This window comes from Bombina bombina, chromosome 6 (assembly GCF_027579735.1).
Source record: "Bombina bombina isolate aBomBom1 chromosome 6, aBomBom1.pri, whole genome shotgun sequence".
In the NCBI taxonomy this organism is placed as follows: Eukaryota; Metazoa; Chordata; class Amphibia; order Anura; family Bombinatoridae; genus Bombina; species Bombina bombina.
The window spans coordinates 802,041,846-802,065,595 of NC_069504.1; the positions used below are offsets into that span (position 1 = coordinate 802,041,846).

Sequence of the window (23,750 nt, forward strand, 5' to 3'; positions counted from 1 at the left end):
GATGGCGCAGCATGTTGTGTAATGGTGGGCAGACCTGCTTGTGCCTCTCCATTGCACAACATGTAGCTGTGAGAAAAAAAAATGCTGGGGGAAAAAAATTAAAAATTTTTTTTAAAGCCAATAAAAAAAATATATATTTTTGCCCATATGAGAGGTGAAGCACTGCCTCACCTGCCTCTAGTGACTGCACATCACTGCTGTGAGTTATCCAAATAGGTACTCAATTAAATCTGTGATGATAGGAACAAATAAGCTCCATTGTTGTAACATATAAGATTATTTAACTGCCGCATCACAGAGAGCTACTTAAACTGGCATTAAAAGAAACTGTGAGCAGATAAATTTCACCGAAGTTCGTTCATAACATCAAAACTATGTATGATTCACAAGTCGTGTAATATACCACTCAGGCATATCCTGAACTACAGCTTTAGCAGAGAAACCAAACACATAAAAGTCTATTAAGTTGAACAACGATATACATTGTTTCAATAAACATCAATTGTATTATAATTCAGTTCAATTATTTATATACAATCTAAAAGCACTTATGTAAGTTAGCTTTTGATACTGTGGAGGGAATAGCCTACACTTTAATCTTTTGGTAGGCAACTGCTAATACAAAAGCGGAGTTATTTTGAACAAGTTAAGAGATTTTATTTAGAATCCTAATAATAAGTGGGGTATATATAATCTCAGCTGGAAACAAGCAGAAATATTTAAAATTATATACCCACTGTTCAATTCTAATCAAGCTTCGCATAGAAAGATATATTACTATGGAGACATAAAGAATACATTATATACTTAATTCTTACATAATTTGGTGTATCAGATCTGCAGATACAAGTATATAGCAGTCCTTACTCCAGCCCACATTTAACACTAAAGTACTAGGAGCAATAACCCTAACTTGTACTTATTTGCTGACATCAATAAAATCGGTGCTTAAGTGTGATTTTAAGTGTATTCCTATTTTAAACGTAACCCAATAAAAGTTATATTTTAATTTGCAATCTGTTTTCTCCCCTTCCACTTATTCCTTAGGGAATAATTTGTATCATCCAGTTAGATTTAATTTACTTTTAGACCTAGGAGTGCTAGAAGTGTATACTTTCTCTTTCTTTGCTAAATACGGTTTTATACACAGCACCCACATCCTGACAAACTATTGAATAAGTGTAGGAATCAAGGTCTCATACGTTAGTAGTGCCATTGGTATCTTTTCAAATTCCAATCTTCAGACCCTTATCCATCTTGACCAGGTGGGATTTGTTATTAATAGACAAGGCTCAGATAACACCCGTCGCCTCTTAAATATCTACACAGAGGCAGCCGACCTGGGTCTCCCCATGCTCACTCTGTCGCTCGATGCCGAGAAGGCGTTTGACAGGGTGAGGTGGGAATATCTATTCCAAACTCTCACAGCATTCGGTATGCCTGACACTTATGTCAGGGCTGCCATGGCACTATATTCTTCTCCAACCGCTGTGGTTAGGGGACTAGGGTTTTGCTCCCCCCAAATAAAGATAAACAGGACTCGACAGGGGTGCCCCCCCTGTCCCCTCTCCTATTTGTTCTAGCAATCGAGCCCCTTGGGGCAGCCATCAGGAGATGCCCTGCAATTCAGGGACTCCAACTTCACGACACTGTTCAGAAATTAGCCCTGTTCGCGGATGACCTTACAGTCTTCCTCAAGGACCCCCTAGATTCCCTTCCCCCATTGTTCCGGCTATTAAGGCGATTTGGCGAACTCTCATACTACAAAATTAACGTCAGTAAAACTGAAGTATATTCTATAAACATCCCTGTTGAAGACAAAAACAAAATTCAACTCCTTTATTCCTTTAAATGGTCCACTAGAGGTGTGCGACACCTAGGAGTGTTCCTCTCCCATTCCAAAACTATAACCATTAAAGAAAAACTACGAGAACCTGCTGAAAGAGATTACATTGGATCTTAACTCCAAGAGGTTCGGTGAGATCTACTGGCTGGGCAGAGTGGCAGCCCTCAAAATGATGGTGCTGCCCAAGCTTACGTATTTTTTCCGTTGTATCCCTATCACAATCTCTATGCCCCTGATTCGAAAGTTCCAGACCCTCTTTAATGCCTACACCTGGCACAACAAGAGACCTCGAGTTGCGGCTCACATCCTCCAGGCCCCAGTCGAAAGAGGTGGTATAGGCCTTCCAAGTGTTTGGAAATACCATGAAGCCGCGATGATTACCCACACCTCGGCATAGGGTAATGGCCTCCCTGCAACTAGATGGAAAGAGCTAGAGCAGGCTTCGCTACTGGCATTTGTGGATCTGGAGGACCTCCTCTGGCTGCCCCCGCATTGACAGTCAAAAATCTGTATCTCCAATAACATAGTTAAGAGGTGTCAGGAGAGATGGCTGAAACTAAGACACAGCAGGCTTATCGCCCCTCATCCCTCACCAGTACACTCTATGCGAGGGCTTCTCTTTGGACTGCCCGATGCCCACACCAGTTCGTGGCCCACCACGGATATCGGCTCCTTGCAAGACTTTTACGAAAATAAACAATTAAAGACACATCTTGCTATGCTAGCTTCACCCTCGCTGACTCCAAGGTTTAATTTTGACCTACTGCGAATCCGATCTCTAATGAGATCCCGGGGATTACTGGAAGATCAACTTTGCAATCTATCCCCTTGGGAATCCCGCTGGAAAGCAAATCTTCAGCTATATAAGCCCCTCTCAGCGCACTATAAATGTTTAATTGAGGATAATATCCCTTCCAAAACAATCCACATGGAGGCCTGGGAAAGCGACCTACAGCTTGTATACCCCCTTGATGCTTGGGAGGAAGCAATTAGCCACACAAAAAAAAGCTACCCATTGTGTCACTCTTTATGAGCTACACTTTAAAATTATCACGAGGTGGCATCTTGTTCCTACTAAACTCCAGAAACTATATCCTGACCATTCCCCTATTTGTTGGAGGGACTGTGGAGAGCAGGGCACCCCACTTCACATCTGGTGGGCCTGTCCGAAATTGAATAGTCTGTGGCAGAGAGTGGAGGCACTGTGCAGAGATCTAGGCCTGGTAGAAACGCTTTACCCAGCCCTCGCAATACTACACCTGGGAGTAGACTCTCTCTCCAGATTCAAACGAAATTTGCTTATAGGCATCCTTACTTCCACCAAGGTACTCGTGGCCAGGAACTGGAAAAAAAAAACAACCCCCAAGGTGGCAAGGGGTAATAGACTGTGTTGACCATATCAAAAATATGAAAAATTATGTATACAGAGAACGCAGACAACTGACTGATTTTTGCCTAACATGGGATCCATGGGACTCCTATTGGACTCACAAACCCACGTAAATGGACTAGTCTAACGAGACAGGGGCAGCTTGGAAGACTGATTCCCCTCTCCCCCACTACCCTGATTAACACAGAATTCGACCACGCCCCTAGGGGCGAGAGAGAGGCCCCCGGATGAATATACACGGTCTCTCTTGAACCCCGCGTCTCTCCTAGTAAGCCATAAGAACCTTCATTATTTGTGGCCCAGCAAGGTCTATGGTGTTTGATTATCAAGATACCCTAGCGGACAGATCCGCTAATTTAATGGCCGTCTCAATTATATTGTTACTAAGATGAATCATAAGTTTTGGTAAAGCCTGAAGAGTTCCTGAATAACGGCCTCTGTAAAAACGAGGTTACAATGAGAATAGAGGTGCTGTTACATCTCTAGAAACAAAGTTTATGTTTTAATGTTATGATGTTATAATGTTATGTCCTCAACTCATAATGCATAAGCTGTATGTGATTTTGAATACCTCAATAAAAATTATTCTATTAAAAAAAAAAAAAAAAAAAAAATTGTTGTTAATTTATTTACTGCATTTGTATGAATCACACTTTCATCACTTTTGTAAATACATTTCTCTCTATTTTTTTGGAGCAAGCAAATGTTTATGCCAAACTCATTTCAATCTGACTTTTTTTTTTAATCATGTAAAGGCTACAAACTCTTTTAGAATGAATACGGACTTAACTTATTGAGGACCGTGTGAACACAACACTGCTCACAATGTACTTACAGACTCCATGGTTGTTGACAGTAGCTGGTTTCAGGGACCTATCTACAACAGGTGGTTTTGGAAGGACAGAGTCAAAGGATGGGGGTGGAGGATTGATAGGTGGCTCATTTACTCCTGGAATTAAGGGCCCCTCGGAAAACGGAGGGCTGGGTACTTCTTTGGAAAACTGATGCATGATACGGAGTCGCTCTCCCTCTAGCTCCTTCTTGCGAATCATCTCCTCGAAGGCCAAGATTTGCTCTTGCTGCTCCTTCTGCTGCTTCAAGAGAGCCACTCGTTGCCTTTCAGCTTCCAACTGCTGCTGTAAGGCAAGTCGCCGGACATTCTCTTCCTCATCGCGCTTCTGCATATGAACAACAAAAAGGTGGCAGTAGACAATTAATACAAGGTATGTATGTAAAAAGTACTGCATTACACACATAAATGTTTAAAAAAATAAAAAACTTAACCAATATATTTTAATGAAATTTACTCTAAACTTGATGCCGGTCAGCATTATTAGACCTCCCATAAAAGTTTGCTGAGTGGCACAGCCCACGAGAAAGGAGCCCTACATCCATTTCCCATGCATGCATGATTGCTGGTTAATAATTACCTTTTAGTGTTTTAATAAAGTTTTGCTTGTTTTAATGTCACAAAGGATTAATCAAAATTACCTTTACTCTTTCTAATAGAAACCACATATAAACTGTGGATCGCGATTGTAAGGCTCACTGTGCAATCAATATAATAATAAAAAATTATTTAATGTAAGATTTGATATTGGCAAAAAATATTTAATTCTAGAAAATGGATAATTGTTTTGTGTTTACTGTCCCTTTAAAGGGATATAAAAACCCCAATTGTTTCTATCTTGATTCCGAGAGAGCATGGTTGTCATCTGCATAATGTATTTAGTGCAGACGACGACCACATGTCATCCAGGGGAGCCACTTTCTTGGGCTCCGGCATTGCCCAGAATCCGAGGATGTGGTAACGTCACCACAAAATTGCCGGAAAAGGACAGTAGTGCTTAAAGGGACACTGAACCCAATTTTTTTTTCTTTCATGATTCTGATAGAGCATGCAATTTTAAGCAACTTTCTAATTTACTCCTATTATCAAGTTTTCTTCATTCTCTTACTATCTTTATTTGAAAAGCAAGAATGTACGTTTAAAAGCCGGCCTATTTTTGGTTCACATGCTTGCTGATTGGTGGCGAAATGCACCAACCAATAAAGTGGTGTCCAGTGTTCTAAACCAAAAATTGTCTGACTCCTTAGCTTAGATGCCTTCTTTTTCAAATAAAGATACCTTCTTTTTCAAATAAAGATAGCAAAAGAATGAAGAAAAATTAATAATAGGAGTAAATTAGAAAGTTGCTTCAAATTTGCATGCTCTATCTGAATCATGAAAGAAAAAATGTGGGTTTAGTATCCCTTTAAGGGAGCGGTTAGTATTCAAACCCCTTGATCTCAACTCCCTTAAAGTGATATGAAACCCCAAAATTTTCTTTCATGATTTAGGTACATCATGCAACTTTCTAATTTACTTCTATTATCAAATGTTATCATTCTCTTGGTACCTATTATTGAAAAACAGGGATGCATGTGCATCAATCACTATATGGAAGCAGTTTTGCAAGAGCACTAGATCCACATTATACATTTGCAAGAACACTAGATGGCAGCACTATTTCCTGCCATGTTGTGTTTCAGACACCCACCTAAGCATATCTTCAACAAAGAATATCATGGGAACGAAGCAAGTTTTTTTTTTTTTTAGAATGGTATGTAACGTTTTGGGTTTCATATCCCTTTAAGCTCTAGAAACCCCCAAGACCCACTGTTTAAAAAAACTCACATGCTCTTTCAAATGGTGTGTGTCTTGGGGGTTAAAATTTAAGCACTTTTTAAAAATAAAAAAGCACTTGTTTTAGTTCACTACACATATAAAATACCCTTCAAATAGGCCATCAAAAAGGCCTAGAGACCTCTTAAGACCTGCTGTTTTAAAACCCTATTTTCAAAATAAAGCCGCCAATATAAATTTTAATAGTCAGGTGATCACTGTGGTAATAGTGGTCGCCTGGAGTGAATAAATGTACATACAACTATACTGAAAGGCCCTTATTTATATGAGGATAACCCCTTCTTTTTACTATAGAGTTTATGGGATAAAAACACAAACACTAATGTTTATAACCTTGTTTTTTTTAAATTGTAATACATTTTTTTTTTTTTTTTAAAAACGCATTTTGTTCACACTTTTTGTTGCAGGTTTCTTACACGTCATGATATATACATAAAAAAATTGTTTAGTTTGAATCTGCTGGGTCTCCTGAGAAAAAAATAATATTTTGTTATTTGTGTGGGTTTTTCTCTGAAAAACTTAAATTATGCTTACCTGATAATTTTCTTTTCTTCTGTCGGGAAGAGTCCACAGCTGCATTCATTACTTTTGGGAATTCAGAACCTGGCCACCAGGAGGAGGCAAAGACACCCCAGCCAAAGGCTTAAATACCTCCCCCACTTCCCTCATCCCCCAGTCATTCTGCCGATGGAACAAGGAACAGTAGGAGAAATATCAGGGTGAAAAAAATGCCAGAAGAACAAAAAATACAGCCGCCCCTTATGATAGAACACAGGCGGGGGAGCTATTGACTCTTCCCGTCAGAGGAAAAGAAAATTATCAGGTAAGCATAATTCCTCTACCATGTTTTAGCCCTGCAAGGGCAGAGCCACAAAAAAAAAAATGTGTGGAGCTCATGGAAGGTTAACTTCACGAAACTCTTAGCAAAAAGCATTATTCGATCTGAAGAGACACCAAGATAACAAACTCTTTATCCGAGAGAGCAACTCACCACCCAGCCAGGTCAGCCAGCTACTCCGGCACCACGTGGAAGAAATAGACCGTAAGGAACAGAAATAGTGCCCTATAAGGACCAGTCTGCTACATAAGGTACTCCAAACTGAACCAGGCCACAAAAATTTGAGACCCTCACAATGATTTGATAATAGGATTTAAAGACATAACAATGTACTAACACCTTAACATGCTACTTCCGGGAAAGTGCCCAAGCGATCACAAAATCGCTAGTATCAAATTCCAGAGAAGAAATATTAACCAACAGAGAAATCATAACAGACATGAGCTTCTTAAAAAATAAATAAAATACATCCTAACCGGATTAAATAAAAGAAGAGCAGCACCCGCAGGTGAAGACCCAGGATTAATGGGTACACCAACGGGACCAGCTAATCAGAAACCCCATTCTTCCACAGCTCAGAACTGGAATAAGATACCCAAAAAAGAAAGGAAAACTGAAGACGACCAGGAGATTAACCTCATCCACACACGTCTAACCCAGCTTGCCGTCTGGAAGAGAAGACCAAGGATCCCTTAACCTATTAGTACTGGGATCCTCCAGCAACGCCAAAACATGCCGTAGCAGGACATGGAGGCGCGCAAGTCTATAACAAAAAGCAAGAGTTAACTCCGCCGGGGCAACTGACAACCCCGACACTGAGGGTTGGGCCCCTGAAGCTTTAGAGGAGACCACTTCACCAGATGGCTGATCTGACCCAGGCGTTCCCACACCTGACAAGCCCCGGTTAGCATAACACGGACAGTATCTCAGCAACACCTCCCCTGGAAGATACACGGAACCGTGTCGTAACCTCTGGAGGAAACAAGCCGCCTTCCGGAGAAGGGGTAACGGCATTAGGGCCACATGATTGCATAGCCAAAGAAGGTTCTAGGGGAAGCGCCGCATGGGATATGGGATCCCCAGGGGCGGATGGCTCGGCAGACTCTAAGTTCCCTGTAACGGGAGAAGAGAGCACTCTAGAGCAGCATTCGGGACATAACTGATGGGCATGGATTACCCAGGCCATTTCATACTTTTCACAAGAAGTAGAATCTGAATCAAGACATCTGTCTCCAAAAAGTAAAAATCCTCCATAACTTGGTATATAGAAATTATGGACAGAAAATTAAAAAAATGGCACCTTACACCCCCAATGGCTGGGGCACTCACCACCTCCTGAGACCCAGACAGCTAGCGAAACAGACTATCTCTGTCGCCACGCAGTCAGGAATATGGAAATGGAGCAAAGAAGCGTGACCACGCCTCGTCACAAGGTGCACTGTGCAGGCCATAGAAAAGTGCGCCAAGGCCTACAAGGGCTACGCAGCCTGACAAGAAAAGGCCGTTATGTTCCGATCTAGCCACGAGCCCAAGTAACACTACACATTAGCAGACAGAATCACATAACAAACATGATTAAAGTCCCCCCTGTTCAATAACACCCCTCAGGAGATATTAACCCTTGATTCCTTATAAAGATAAAGGAGTCCCACTGAGACCCTGACTTCTTTGTTTACATTACTTTTTCACATCATCGAAGTAAAATGAAACGATCTTACCGGAATCAACACAGTAGAACAGGAACACGGCCCTTCAAGTGTGACAGATAGTAGCCTCGCTTCTGACATTGACTTGAGAGAATAAAGTAGGCAGCAAAACTCATCAACACTAATTGCTAAGGAGCTGTTAACATCAGTTGGGATAGTTTCGCAGGAAGACTCTCCCTGCATCTCCGGACTCTAACATTCATCCAAGCTCTCACTGAGAGGCTGACAGGACTACTTAAAACTCCAGTCCCATTTCGAAGAGTACTACCCTCCATAAGAGACTATATAATTAAATCTTCCGACACTTCTCTGCCAACCTTCTGTGACGAAATGCAAAGAATGACTGGGGGATGAGGGAAGTGGGAGAAGTATTTAAGCCTTTGGTTGGGGTGTCTTTGCCTCCTCCTGGTAGCCAGGTTCTGAATTCCCAAAAGTAATGAATGCAGCTGTGGACTCTTCCAGTTTAAGAAGAAAAATGGCCTAGAGTAGAGCTTCTAAAAACTGCAAAACAGCTCATCACAGGGGTAGAAAAGGCTCAGCAGTTAAAGTGTTAAACAGCTTTCCAATTTAATTCTATTATCTAATTTATTTGCTTTGCTTAGTAACCTTTGTTAACAAAAAATAAGTATACCTAGGTAGGCTCAGGAACAGCAAAGCACTACTGTGAGCTAGCTGCCGATTGGTGGCTGCACATATATACCTCCAAGTAAAGCATTGCTGCTCCTTCAACAAAGGATTCCCAGAGAATTATTTAACTGATTTAATATGCATGACAAGCTGTTCTCATCATGCAGTAGGATAGCCGATTAATGGGAATGCCACAAATATGTGGGGCTGTCACAAAGGGGAGGAGTCAAGACAGCTGCAAGGTAGATGGAAGGGAGGAATTTATTTTAACTGCTCTTTCAAATCTATGGTGGTCTTGAAATGCACCAAGCACCCCCCCCCAAAAAAAATTATTGACCAGCAATAAAGTTTATTTTATAGTTAAACCCCTTTAAAAAAACATTTAGTCTGAATAGCTAGGTAATCACTGTAGCAATGTATATACACATCGGCTGATAACAACTGCCACTGCTTTTCTGGTAGAGAAGGACACACCTCTAAGTGTGACTGGACAGGAACATGAGTTTATATAAAAAAAAAAATGAATACGTTGAAACAAATTCGACAAAACAAAGAAAACGTTTACTATAGTTTCCCTTTAAAGGGACATTAAATACCTCTTGCTTTTGTACAACAATTGTGCTTTGTCCTATGCTTCCTAAAGAGGCCAAAATATAAAATCTGTCACCTAGGTTTTCAAGTGCTTTGATTTTGCAGGTTTCATAATTTTCTTTTTGACCTCTCAAGGGAACATGGGAAAAGCATATATTTTTTTTAAAGCGACAGGTGTTTAACCTTATACAGGTTATGTGCTGACGTCTTAATTTTTGGCCTTAATGTGACACTATGGACACAAAATCACTCTTTAAAAACTTGCCTTTTTCTCTCTATACTCTTCATACTCTCTGGTATATCTTTTACGTAATTCAATTTTCAGCTCCTCTGCCTTTGGAAATGCAACTTCCTTCAGCTTCTGAAAGATAGATGTTAAAGGGACATAAAACAAGTTGGGATAGAGACAAAATATAATATGTACTTTTATTACTTTATCTGCAAATATAATACAGCAGTGCCTCTCTATTAACCCTTTCTTTTAAGTTTCTGAATTGTACAGCTCTAACTCCCCCCCTCCACATTTCCTTCTCTGGCTGTATCTATATCTACCATGCTTTGGTAGAATGCAGAAGTGCACCGTGATTATCTGCTGGAGCATGCCTAGAAGCAAATAAGTTGTTGTGAAATACAGAGCCTGTGTTTCTGAGGCTAAATACTGATAAGGGGGGTGGAGCAGACTTCTCCAGGCAGCATGGCTATGGAAATCATTTTGCTTATTTTTTAAACTTGTTTTAAAATACTTGCCAGCAATTTTTAAATAATTGTTTAATGCAAACTATTTTTTTACTTAATTAGTCCTTTTAGGATATGCACAGAGCTCAACCTCTTTTATGTCCCTTTAAAGGCAGTTAAAAAAAAAAAGTATAAAGCATTTATTACATGCAAAAATGTGAAACATTTAAAATAATAAAAACATGCTCAAAAAGTAGAACCCTCCAAACTAACCCAAACGTAATCTAGAAAATTTTTTTCTGAAAAATATATTAGTGTCCAATAAAATCTCTAAGATATTTTGCACATTCAATTTAAAGGGACAGTCAAGTCCAACAAAAAAAAACTTTCATGATTCAAATAGGGCATGTCATTTTAAACAACTTTCCAATTTACTTTTATCACCAATTTTGCTTTGTTCTCTTGGTATTTATAGTTGAAAACTAAACCTAGGAGGTTCATATGCTAATTTCTTAGACCTTGAAGGCTGCCTCTGCATTTGACAGTTTTTCACCACTAGAGGACGTTAGTTCATGTGTTTCATATAGATAACATTGAGCTCATGTATGGGAATTTACCGAGAAGTGAGGACTGATTGGCTAAAATGAAAGTCTGTCAAAAGAACTGTAATAAGGGGGCAGTCTGCAGAAGCTTAGATACAAGGTCATCACAGAGGTAAAACATGTATTATTATAACTGTGTTGGTTATGCAAAACTAAGGTATGGGTAATTAAGGGATTAGCTATCTTTTAAAACCACAAAAATACTGGTGTTGACTGTCCCTTTAAAGGGCTGTTATAATGGAAATATTAAATGCTTTAATTTGTCAGAGAATATAATATTTACACTACTGCTGCTGACTGGGTCAATGGCAGATTCTGGTCAGGACAATTAATTCTCTGCAGCTACCGGGTGGTACTTTAACTATGTGCTTAACCCATTTGTAAGGGTTAGATACATAGCATTACAAGGTCAATAGTGTTAAAATGACATGCTCTAATGAATCAGTGCATTATATTTTCCCACTATATTGGCCTTTTAAAGACACATGCAAAAGTGAGATGCTCAGATTTGTTTTACATTACTGACCCTAGCTTGCCGTGTTTTTAATACTAACAAAGGGGTTAAACACATAGATAAAAGTCCTGTGTGGAAGACTCAAACATTGCAGCTCCCAAGCTGGAAACCACTTGTAAGCCAATCAGGAGCAGTAGTTGCACACATCCACCAATCATTGTCCATGTTTATGCTCAAGAGCCACAATGCTTGTCGCTCCAAAATGGAATTTTACCTATGTGCTAAACCCCTTTTTAAAATAACAGAATTGCCTCAAAATATCTAGCAGTTGTAATGTACGGGCATTCTGCATGATTCAGTTTAAAAAAACAGTTTCACCTTCACTGTATCCTTCTTCTCCTGGTGGCAAGAGGTTTTGTAGTCCCGGTGTTTTGGAAGCTTTTCCAGAAACAATCTAGGAAGAGTAAAAAAAAAAATTCTTTATATTTAACTTTAATAAGAGAATTCTTAACATATGTTTTGTTTTAAGTTAACTAAAACTATAGTGTAATGACTATGGCGTTTAATCAGTAAGACATACAGGACTTTAAAGGTTCAGTTTTCACTCAAACATGAAAAAGGCAAGGGAACTACTGGCTTTGAAAGTTCACTGACGGAATTTCTTAACTTAAAGGGACATGAAACCCATTATTTTTTTTTCAGGATTCAGATAGAACATATAATTTTAAATAACTTTACGGTTTGCTTCTATTATCAAATCTGTTTCATTCTTTTGATATCCTTTGCTGAAGAAGCAGCAGCAGCAATGCACTACTGAGAGCTAGCTGAACACATCTAGTCAGCCAGTTACAAGAGACAAATGTGTGCAGGCACCAACTACCAGCTAGCTCCCATTAGTGTGGGATGTGTACATATTCTTTTTTCAACAATGGATTCCAAGAGAACAAAGTACATTTGAAAATAGAAGGGAATTTTAAAGTGTCTTAAAATAACATGCTCTATTTAATTATGACTGTCCTATGCCTTTAAAGGGACAGTAAACACACATTTTCATATAACTGCATGTAATAGACACTACTATAAAGAATAATATGCACAGATACTGATCTAAAAATCCACTGAACACCCACTGAAACTGGGAAATATTCAGACACCCCTCTGCATATGAAAAAACTCTTTACACAAACAGGGTAAGTGGGTATATGTTGGTATTCTACTAAAACTTTGGGGCTTGGTTAGGAGTCTGAATATCAGCGCAACGTTATTTAAATAAAAAATAAAAAAAAAAAAGCTAAACTATAAAAAAACATTTAAATAAAGCCGCATAGGCTATATAAATAGATCATCTCCAAAACATTTATGCAAAGAAAAATCAAATGTATAATGTCCCTTTAAACTCGGAATTTTCCCCTGTATATGCTACATGCATAGACAAGAAGAAGAAAAAACCCTCTTGACCGGTTAAGCAACAAAGGTTAGGTATAGCCTGCAGAGATAATTAACATTAGTGAGTACTCAAAGTCATGTTTTTTTTTGTTATTGTTTTTTTTATTTGTCAGATAGAGAACTCAACACCTAGAATTAACATATTTAGTTATAGGGATACTAAACCCACATTTTTCATGACTAAATGTAGGGACCAATCAGCAAACGCTACCCAGGGTTCTGCACCAAAAATTGGGCAGGCTCCTAAGCTTACATTCTGGCTTTTTCAAATATAGATAGCAAGAGAGCAAAGAAAATTTGACAATAGGAGTAAATTAGAAAGTTGCTTAAAATTGCCTGCTCTATCTGAATCATGAAAGAGATAAAAATTGGGTTTAGTGACCCTTTATTTTCCACTACACCACAAGACCTGAAAACATTTTTTCTACTTGTAAATTAGCGAACTACACTTGTACAGCAAAATGAACATTTGTTATGCATTAAAAGGGCACCTATATTTATTTCCCACCCAAGCATAATTTGGCCTGTAGTTGTGGTACCTTTAAAAAGCATTCTTGCTGACTCTTGTTTGCTTTTATAGCAGAGATACAAGTTATGGTAAGGAGGAAGAGCCAGACCAAAACAAAGGAGAAAGCACATGAAACACAATTTTTTTTTATTTCATGGATTCAGATAAAGATTTTTTACTTTTCAATATATTTCGGTTATCTAATTTGCTGTGTTCTTTTTGTATCCTTTGTTGAAAAGCATACCAACGTAGGTTCACAGGAGCAGTAATGCACTACTAGTATCTAGCTGCTGATTGGTGGCTGCACATAAAGGCTTCTTGTCATTGCATCAACTTGTAATTTAAAAGGGACACACACTCAAGTCAAAATTAAACAGCAGCAATCTTAAACTTTCCAATTTACTTTCATTAACACAATGTCTAGTCTTAATATTTACACTTTTTGAGTCACCAGCTCCTACTGAGCATGTGCAAGAATTCACAGACTATACGTATGTGCATTTGTGATTGGCTGATGGCTGTCACATGGTACAGCGGGAGTGGAAATAGACATAACCGAAATATTGTCAGGAAAAAAAAAACCTATTACTCATTTGAAGTTGACTAAGTGCTATTGCATTGTCTTTTTCTCATGCATTTGTTGATTATGCAAATTTACTGTATTTACTGGTCCTTTAACCTTTTAATGCCGTTATGCCGTTCGAATCCGTCATAATTACACTGGGCTTTAGAGCCGTTATGACGGAATAGAACGTCATAGCCAACGGCTGTCCTGAAACCTTCTGTGCTTCCTGGATTTGATCGCGGTCTGGAGGGCGTTCCTAGGGTTACAGGGACGCCCTCCCAGATCTGATCCAATAATTGAAATCTTGCGATCGTGTGCACGATCGCGTGATTTCAATTTGTCCACATCGGAACAGTTGTTTCTGATGTAGACACTTTAACCCAGTCACGAAAGGGTTAACTAGCTCCCAGTAGTGTATTGCTGAACTTTCAACCAAGGATACCAGGATAATGAAGCACATTTGATAACGGAAGTTAAAATGGAAAGGTGGTTTTTTTTTAAATTGTGTGCTCTATCTGAAACATAAAAAGATAAATGTTGGGTTTCACGTGACTTTAATGCTCTCAGAGGACTGGAAACTTTAGCCCTGAATAACTTATAAGAATATTTTTTATGTTTCTATCGGTCATTGTCAGTGATAAAAATTTCAATAAAGAAGTTTGATTTTCTTTTACCACATTTGAAGATAGTTTTATCTCTGATAAAAAGTTGTGTTTGTGTGCGTTTATAGTCACAAGCTTACTGTAGCTCAAGAATGTGTGAGTTGGCAATATTGCCCTTTATTTGATTTTCTTTTGAGGTACTGATTCCTTATATAAAAGTTGTTCAAAGATTTACTCAAGATATTGGACAGAGTTAAAGGGATAGGAAACCCCAAAATTTTCTTTTATGGTTTGGATAGAACATACAAATTTACTTCATTATCTTGTTATCCTTTGCTAGCTGAAAACATCTAGTCAGCCAATCACAAGAGAAATGTGTGCAGGCACCAATAAGCAGCTAGCTCCCACTAGTGTAGAATATGTGTGTATTCTTTTTCAACAAGGGATACCATGAGAACAAAGCACATTTGAAAATAGAAGTGAATTTAAGGGTCTTAAAATGACATGCTCTATCTAAATCATGCAAGTTTAATTGTGTTTTTCCTGTCCCTTTAATCCTTTTTATGAATAGAAACCATTTTATGTATTTTTTGCAATTAGCAATCCTATTAATGCTCTCAAATACTCTAGTACATTGGCTATTTTGTATTATTCTGATTCATTCTGTTGATTTTATTGTATCTTTTTGAAACATTTTATTTTAGATAATAACCAAACTAGGATTTCCTTTTTAAGAATCAATGAAGACCAAAGGCAGTGACAATTTAGATGAGACCAGCCCATTCTAAGACTTAAAGGCACATTATTTTGCAAAAATGAAGCTCCCATTCGAGTGTTAACTGCGATAAAAGCTTTTTGCGTTCGTCGGGTTGTGCTCGTATTATGACTTGAAAGTAAACTGATTATATATAGATATATACAAAGATATAGATAGATAGATAGATAGATAGATAGATAGATAGATAGATAGATAGATAGATAGATAGATAGATAGATATAGGAATATCCATTTTCATGATTTAGATATCGCATGTAATTTTAAGACACTTTTAAATGCACTTCTATTTTTAAATGTGCTTTGTTCTCTTGGTTTTCCTTGTTGAAAAAAAGAATACACACATATCCTACACTAGTGGGAGCTAGTTGCTGATTGGTGCCAGCACATATTTTTCTTTTGTGATTGGCTAAAAGATGAGTTTAGCTAGCTACCAGTAGTTCAATGCTGTTTCTTCAGCAAAGGATAACAAGAGAATGAAGCAAATTTAATAATAGAAGTAAATTGGAATTTTTTTTAAAACGATATGGTCTAATAAAATCATGAAAGAAAATGTTATATTACAAAATAGATCACTGGACTTTTTTTTAGAAAAACTAAACGTGGTTTATTGTTGAGACGTTTCGGGGGTCAAACCGTCCCCTTCATTTGGTCTGATGAAGGGGACAGTTTGAGCTCCGAAACGTCTCAACAATAAACCACGTTTTGTTTTTCAAAGTCCAGTGAGTGCAGATCTATTTTGTACTATTGATAACCACTGTTCCTGACACCCTAGCCTTTCATTGAGGAGGCGAGAGTGCTAATCCCACAACTATTGCTTTTTTTTTTATATATAGATATACACACACGTCTATATATGTGTACATGTATTTATATATGTGTGTATATATATATATATATTTATATATATATATATATATATATATATATGAGACCTCACATTTTTGAGCCCTTATAACTTGTGTGCAATATTTTTTTTAATAATAATTTTTATTAAATGGTGTTATGATTGTAGCTGTACTTTTGAATGTATTTTTCATGTGTTTTGTGAGATTTCTTTGTTTCACAAAACAGTTAACCAGAGCGCTGAGGACACGCTAACCCGAAGAGCGTCAACTTGAATTGCACTCAAGCAATCGCGTTTACTTTCAACTTGTAATACAAGCGATAAACCTGATGCACGCAAACACCCGTTATAATCCCCTTATCCCTCGCACGCAAACGTTGGAGCCCCAATCCTAATCTGGCCATTTGTTAGAGAATGTAATTTTAGAAATAGTGACCCTGCAATGCTACGTTTTTAAACCCATAGTAAAAGTATTGAATTGACAGCCGCATAACGGCCAGAATTTTAATTGGAATAGAATCAACACAAAAAACGGTTGAATTGGTGGTTCAATTATGAATTGCTTTATAACGGGAATAACTTCATATATACACACAATGATATGAAAAATGATGAATGAAAGTCATATTGATTTGACAAAAAGAATGCTATAATACATCGACAATAAGGTAACTTTACCTTCACTTTAAGTAAGCACCGTGCAACAGCATTTTCAACACAGCACATGCTCAGAGAGCCTAAGGTGCTAGTTCCATCTGGTAATGACTCAATTTGTTAATTGCCGACATGATACAAGCCCCACTGGCGCTCTGAGCAGCTGCAGTATATAAAATGCTGACACACTGAGAATATCTAGCTACGCTTCACATGCACGTGCAGATAAAATTGTGAACACTAAAACAGTGATAACTTTTGCTAGAAGCATTTTTACCAACACATGTATATTGCAAATATGTTTCTAATCAAAGATGTAATTAATCTATGAGCATTTAAATTTGGACTGGAAAGTCCCTTTAATGATTTTACAGAAAACCATAGCTATTTCTAGATACCATTCTATGGTTATATCGTACAACACAATACTGTCAGACTTTCTCTTACGTTATATATTTGTTGTATAAGATATACGCATGTTCAACATTTCCTTCTCCTGCATACACATTGGCCATGCGGATCAGCTCCACTCCAGATCGATAATATCGTTTAGGGGGAATATCATCAGATACATCTACCGATGTTCCAAGCAGGCCAAGGGCTCGGACCCTCTCCTCAGGGGGCAGACTGGCATCGTTATGCTCCGGCATTGTAAAGAAAGGAAAATAACTGAACGAGACAGCTGGCAGTGTAAGGGGGAAAAAGGAGAACTCTTATTAATTCTATACAAGTTATCTACAGTCTTAAAATATGCTGTATATATATATAATGGGATGTGTACCCGGTCCAGTATGAAGCCCGTGTACACGGGCCAAAATGTTTAAAGGGACACTGAACCCAAATTTTTTCTTTTGTGATTCAGATAGAGCATGCAATGTTAAGCAACTTTCTAGTTTACTCCTATTATCATTTTTTCTTCATTCTCTTGCTATTTTTATTTGAAAAGCAAGAATGTTAGTTTAGATGTCTGCTCATTTTTGGTTCACAACCTAGGTTGTTTTTTTTTTGCTAATTGATTGCTAAATGTCAACCACCATTAAACAAGTGTTGTCCATTGTTCTGAACCAAAAATTGTCTGGTTCCTTAGCTTAGATGCCTTCTTTTTTAAATGAAGATAGTAAGAGAATGAAGAAAATTTGATAATAGGAGTAAATTAGATAGTTGCTTAAAATGTCATGCTCTATCTGAATCATGAAAGAAAAAATGTGGGTTTAGTATCCCTTTAATTAAAGAAATGTACCTATCCTATCATCTATCCCTATACCTCTGTCCCTATCCCTCTATCCACCCTCAAACAGCTCTTTAACACCCCCCTCTAACTATTGCCGCCATCTTAGCTACTGGCAGCTGTCTGCCAGTACCTATAACCCCCTTTTTTTATTTTAAATTTCTGTAGTATAATGGTCCCATCACCTCCCCCCCTCCCGCGATTACCATTTAGTCCACCCGCATCCTTTTTGTGTAGTGTAGCTGCCCCATCCCTCCCTGTTCCTTTAATTTCTGTAGCCTAGGGCCCTCCCACTCCCTACCCCCTCCCGCCCACACCTCCCACCTGGTCCGTCACCAGCAGAAGATCTTTACAGACGGTGAAACGCACAGTGTCACCGTCTGTAACGATCATGCATCTGCTCTCATATGGAGGTAGAGCACCGATCGCGCTCTGGCTTCATATGCGGAAGATGCCTGAAGCTTCAGGAGCTCCCGCTCTCGGCTGTAACATAACAGCTGAGAGTGCTGGAGCTTCTTGAAACCGTCTTGCGCTGCAGGGATTTGGCTGCGCACAACCTGCGACGGGCACATTACAAACGCGATTATAGTATAGATATACACACACACATATGTATATATACACAAATCCAGAATGCCAAAATCCAAAACTTTTTAATTAATATTTTTAATAAAATGATCAAAAATTACTATTTCCCCCTGCCTGTAAGCAGCCAATCTTCTCTGCCTATGTCTTTGGCTTATTTTTTTTTTTTTTGTGTTCTAAAATGCAAATAATAGTCTATATTTATCTAAAACAACAAATATTACCTGATTATAGTACTGTACAAAAATATTAAATATGATATTAAACTACCTTTAGGTTATATGTATACGCTGCATAATGACATGTTTATATTGCATAAAAGACATAAGATATTGTTGTTTACACTTTGTTCCATCCCTTCTCCAAGCTGTTTCATTTTAAAGATGCAAATATTCCAAAATCCAAACCAACCTTTTCTGTCCCCAAGCAGTTTGGATAAATGGTTTTCTACCAGTATATATATATATGTGTGTATATATATATATATATATATATATATATATATATATATATGCTCACCCTAACGCTGCATGTAACTGTTCCCCAAACTTTTGAATTAATATATTTAAAACAAATAAAATGATCAAAAATCTTCCCTGCCTGTGTCTGGTTTCTTTTTCTTGAGTTCTTAAATGCAAATACTAGTCTATATTTATTTAAAACAACAGATATTAGCTTTCTGATTACAGTACTATCTTTTTGAGGGTACCATTTATACAAAAGTATTAAAAATGTTATAAAACTACCTTTAGGTTACATGTATAATCTGTATTATGATATGTAAATATTGCCTAAATAACATAAGATATTTGTTTACACTTGGTTCAATACACTCTCCAAACTATCTCTTATTAAAGATGCAAATATTCCAAAATCCAAACCTTTTCTGGTCCCAAGTTTGGATAATTGGTTTTGTATGTATGTATGTATATATATATATATATTTTTTTTATTATTATTAAATTATTTTTTACATTACACCCTGTAGCAAATCCTAGTGCTGCATAAAACTGTTCCCTATACCCCTTAATCGCTCTCTAACTAACCCATTACTCTATATAACCACTAGCTATAACTCTTCCTATTACTCTGTATAACTTATTCCTATAACACCTCCAAATGTACTAAATTATTCCCACTTTATTTGTTTATAATTCCCCATATCATCTCTCACTATAATTTAAATGGCCATTATAGTAAAAAAAAATTACCTGTTAGAGCATGTCATTTTAAAATTATTGACTCTGCAGTACTGTGTGCTTAAACCTTGCAAAGGTGTTAAACACAAAGTAGAGGTGCCGCTCAGGACCTGCAGTGCACTGCAAGTCCCGAATGGAATCCGCCACTGATCCAATCAGCAGGGCTAGTTGCACATCTGATTGGATCAGCAGCAAGTCTCACTCGGGACCTGCAGTGCTCTGTGGATTTCAAGCAGCATTTCTACTGTGTGTTTAACTCCTTTGCAGTGGGCTAAGCAGACAGTATTGCAGGGTTGATAATCATAAAATTACATGTTCTAATGGATTAGAGAATATAATTTATCGACTATAATGGCCCTATAATTTAACTCTGTTCAACATAAATACACTCAATATCAGTCATACATGCATAACATTTCTTGTGTCCTTTACGTTATATTTTGCAATACTGCTTCTAGCTATTGCAGGGCCATTATACTAAAAATAAATGACATGCGTTAGAGCATGTAATTTTAAAGACTATCGACCCTAGATTACTGTGTTTATAACCACACAGTAGAAATACTGTTTGGGACTCGCAGCGATCCAATAAGCAGAACCAGCTGCAAGACTCAGAGGTGGAGCTAGCGCTGTTGATTGGATCAGCGTTGTTTTCTGCTTGGGACCAGCAGTGCTCTACAGGTCCTTAGTAGCATTTCTACTATGTGTTTAACCACTTTGTCGGGGTTAAACACTAGGTATGAGCAAAATTATTTGTTAAACGAATTGCAAATACAGCCGGGGTTGGCAGCATTTGGCTATTTTCATATGCCGGCTATATTAGTGTTAAAGTGGAAATCCAGATCTTTGTGAGTTGCACTTTAACATGAATATATCTGATGCCGAAAATAGACAAATGCTGCAACCTGTGGTCATATTTGGAATTTGTATGGCAAATTATTATGCGAATAACAAATTTTGCCCATACCTATTAAACACACAGTAGTCTAGGGTTGATAATCTTAAAATGACATACTCTAAAGGATTGGCGCATATAAAAAATGTTTTTATAGTATAATAGCCCTTTAAAGGGATAGTCTAGTCAAAATTAATCTTTCATGATTCAGAGAGAGCATGCAGTTTTAAGCAACTTTCTAATTTACTCCTATTATACATTTTTCTTTGTTCTCTTTATTTTAAAAAGCAAGACTGTAAGCATGGAAGTCGGCCCATTTTTGGTTCAGCACCTGGGTAGCATTTCTTGATTGGTGTCTAAATGTAGCCACCAATCAGCAAGCGCTACCCAGGTGCTGAACCAAAAATGGGCCGGCTCCTAAGCTTACATTTAAATAAAGATACCAAGAGAACAAAGAAAAAATGATAATAGGAGTAAAACAGAAAGTTGCTTCAAATTGCATGCTCTATCTGAATCATGAAAGATTAATTTTGACCAGACTATTCCTTTAAATATTTATATAAATATATACAATTATTAATAGTGTATTGTAATATATACAATACATAATAGTATTGCCCATATAGCATCTTCCCATGATTCCCACTTTCTACAACTCATCATCACTTGATTTTTCAATCTTCCTGTTACACTGCAACCACTCCCTTTAACTCCTTTTACTGCTTTATAACCTCTCCCTGTCCTGAAGTTATTTCCTGAACTATTAGCATTGATCTCTTTATTAATTACTTGCATTTCCCTTTCAGGTATTCTCCTGCAACAATTGTATTTCCTTATATCTTCCCTTTCACATGCCCTCCACCCCCTACTACTAGAACTTTTCTATCACATTGTATCTACTAATTTTCCCCCAGCTTATTTTTAAGTGACAATTAGATATCACACGTTTTCTCCACTCCCAAATCATTAATGCTATTCACTTCCTTTTCACCATTGTCCAAGTAGTTTTTAATGACACAATTAAAACATAACACCTTGCATCCAAAAATATCCCTCCCATTCATTCACAGCTTATTAATGCACATTCTCTCTGTGCATTTTTTTTCCGTCTTTTCTGTTCATCTTATTCCCAAGCACATCATCCTAGCGTTAACCTCTTTTGCACAATCTATTCAGCAGTCAGTTCATACCTTTCTTTACTCTGGCCCCATCTTGCTGTCACTCACAATCCTCCCCCCATTCTTCCGCATCACATGAGACTGAGAACGTCACCTACACCAAAGGAGTCTAGCTGGCTGCAGACTGGAGCTCCACTCTAGACAGGAAACATGTGACCTCCACTCAAAGTTTTTTTTTAAATCAACTTTAATGTAACAAACAGCCTATAGTTAGACAATCATTCTGAAAACTAAACATTTTGCAGCTTTCTTTTTCACTCACAGTGGTTTATGCTGATTCTTATTCAGTCAGCTTCTTATTCTGCAACTGATTGCAATTTTCAAAATAAAGATTTATAAACAAAATATCTAGCATTATTTTTATTTTAAATAAAATAATACACTTTCCAAAAACCTAAAGAAACTTACATTTTATAAAAAAAAAAAATCATCTTATATTGCAACAAACAGATGGCAAACATGGCATAATTCTGATTGTTATGAATAAGTAACTGATAATATAAAAGGGTTAAAATCCTTTGTGCCACTCATTTATGTGTGGATATATACAAGGTGTGAGCCTCTTCATGGGACAGACGTTATCAGCCTTGTCCAATGCTCTTTATGGCAAACAAATTGGTGCCAACCTTGCCACTTTATATATTTTACCTTTTCTAAATAAGTCATTGGTATTTAAAAAAAAGCATAAAATCCTTTAAAACACTCATTTATGTGTGTATATATACAAGGTGTGAACCCACCATAGGACAGACATGTTATAAGCCTGTCCTAACGCTCTTTATGGCAAACAAATTGGTGCCAACCTTGCCACTTTATATATTTTACCTTTTCTAAATAAGTCATTGGTATTTAAAAAAGGATAAAATCCTTTGAGACACTCATTTATGTGTGCATATATACAAGGGGGTTGCCACCTGTCCCTTAAAATACAGAACACTTATAAGTTACACATGCTGCAGGGTGTGCAGGGAGGAATATGAATAATGTATATAAAAAGTGCTGTCCAGAAACACAATACATGCTCCTCCCTGCACACCCTGCAGCATGTGTAACTCATAAGTGTGCAGGAAAACATGGCTGAGGTGGCAACCCTACGCTGAACCCATCATAGGATAGACATGTTATCAGCCTGTCCCAATGCTATTTATGGCAAACAAATTGGTGCCAGACTTGCCATTTCATATATTTTACCTTTTCTGAATAAGTAACTGGTATTTTAAAAGGGTTAAAATCCTTTGGGCCACTAATTTTTGTGTGATACATATACGGCATGAAGCCCTTCATAGGATAAGCATGTTTTTAGCACGGCCCAATGCTTTTTATAGCAAACAAACTTGTGCCAAAATTGACATCTCATATATTTTACATTTTCTGAATAAGTGGTATTTTAAAAGGGTTAAAATCCTGTGGGCCACTCATTTCTGTGTGGATATATACAGGGCGTGAGCCCCTACATAGGACAGACATGTTCTCAGCCAGGCCCAACGCTTTTTATGACAAAGAAACTGGTGCCGACCTTGTCAAATCACATATTTTCTTTTTTCTAAATAAGTTACTGCTATTTTGAAAGGATTTCTTTGCCATATAAATCTTTGGGACAGTCTGAAAACATGTGGATTGTATAAAAGGGGCTCACGCCCTATATAACCACACAGAAATCAGTGGCCCAAAGGATTTTAACCGTTTTAAAGTACTATTTACTTACTTAGAAAAGGTAAAATATATAAAGTGGCAAGGTTGGCACCAGTTTATTTGCCATAAATAGCGTTTGGCCAGGCTGAGAACATGTCTCTCCTATGATGGGGCTCACGTTCTGTATATATCCACACAGAAATGAGTGACCCAAAGTATTT

General features: G+C 37.6%; 1 protein-coding gene across 1 annotated transcript in view; it reads right to left on the minus strand.

The window, feature by feature from the left end:
* Positions 1 to 22,010, minus strand: part of STAMBP (STAM binding protein) — a 70,505-nt gene extending 48,495 nt beyond the window's left edge. Inside the window, exons 1-5 of the mRNA XM_053718130.1 lie at positions 21,910 to 22,010; positions 17,260 to 17,494; positions 11,794 to 11,869; positions 9,950 to 10,045; positions 4,072 to 4,414 (exon numbers count right to left, since the gene is read on the minus strand). Coding sequence (XP_053574105.1) covers positions 4,072 to 4,414; positions 9,950 to 10,045; positions 11,794 to 11,869; positions 17,260 to 17,462 — 718 coding nt within the window. The 5' untranslated portion in view covers positions 17,463 to 17,494; positions 21,910 to 22,010. The remainder of the gene's footprint in view (positions 1 to 4,071; positions 4,415 to 9,949; positions 10,046 to 11,793; positions 11,870 to 17,259; positions 17,495 to 21,909) is intronic.
* Positions 22,011 to 23,750: the final 1,740 nt, after the last annotated feature.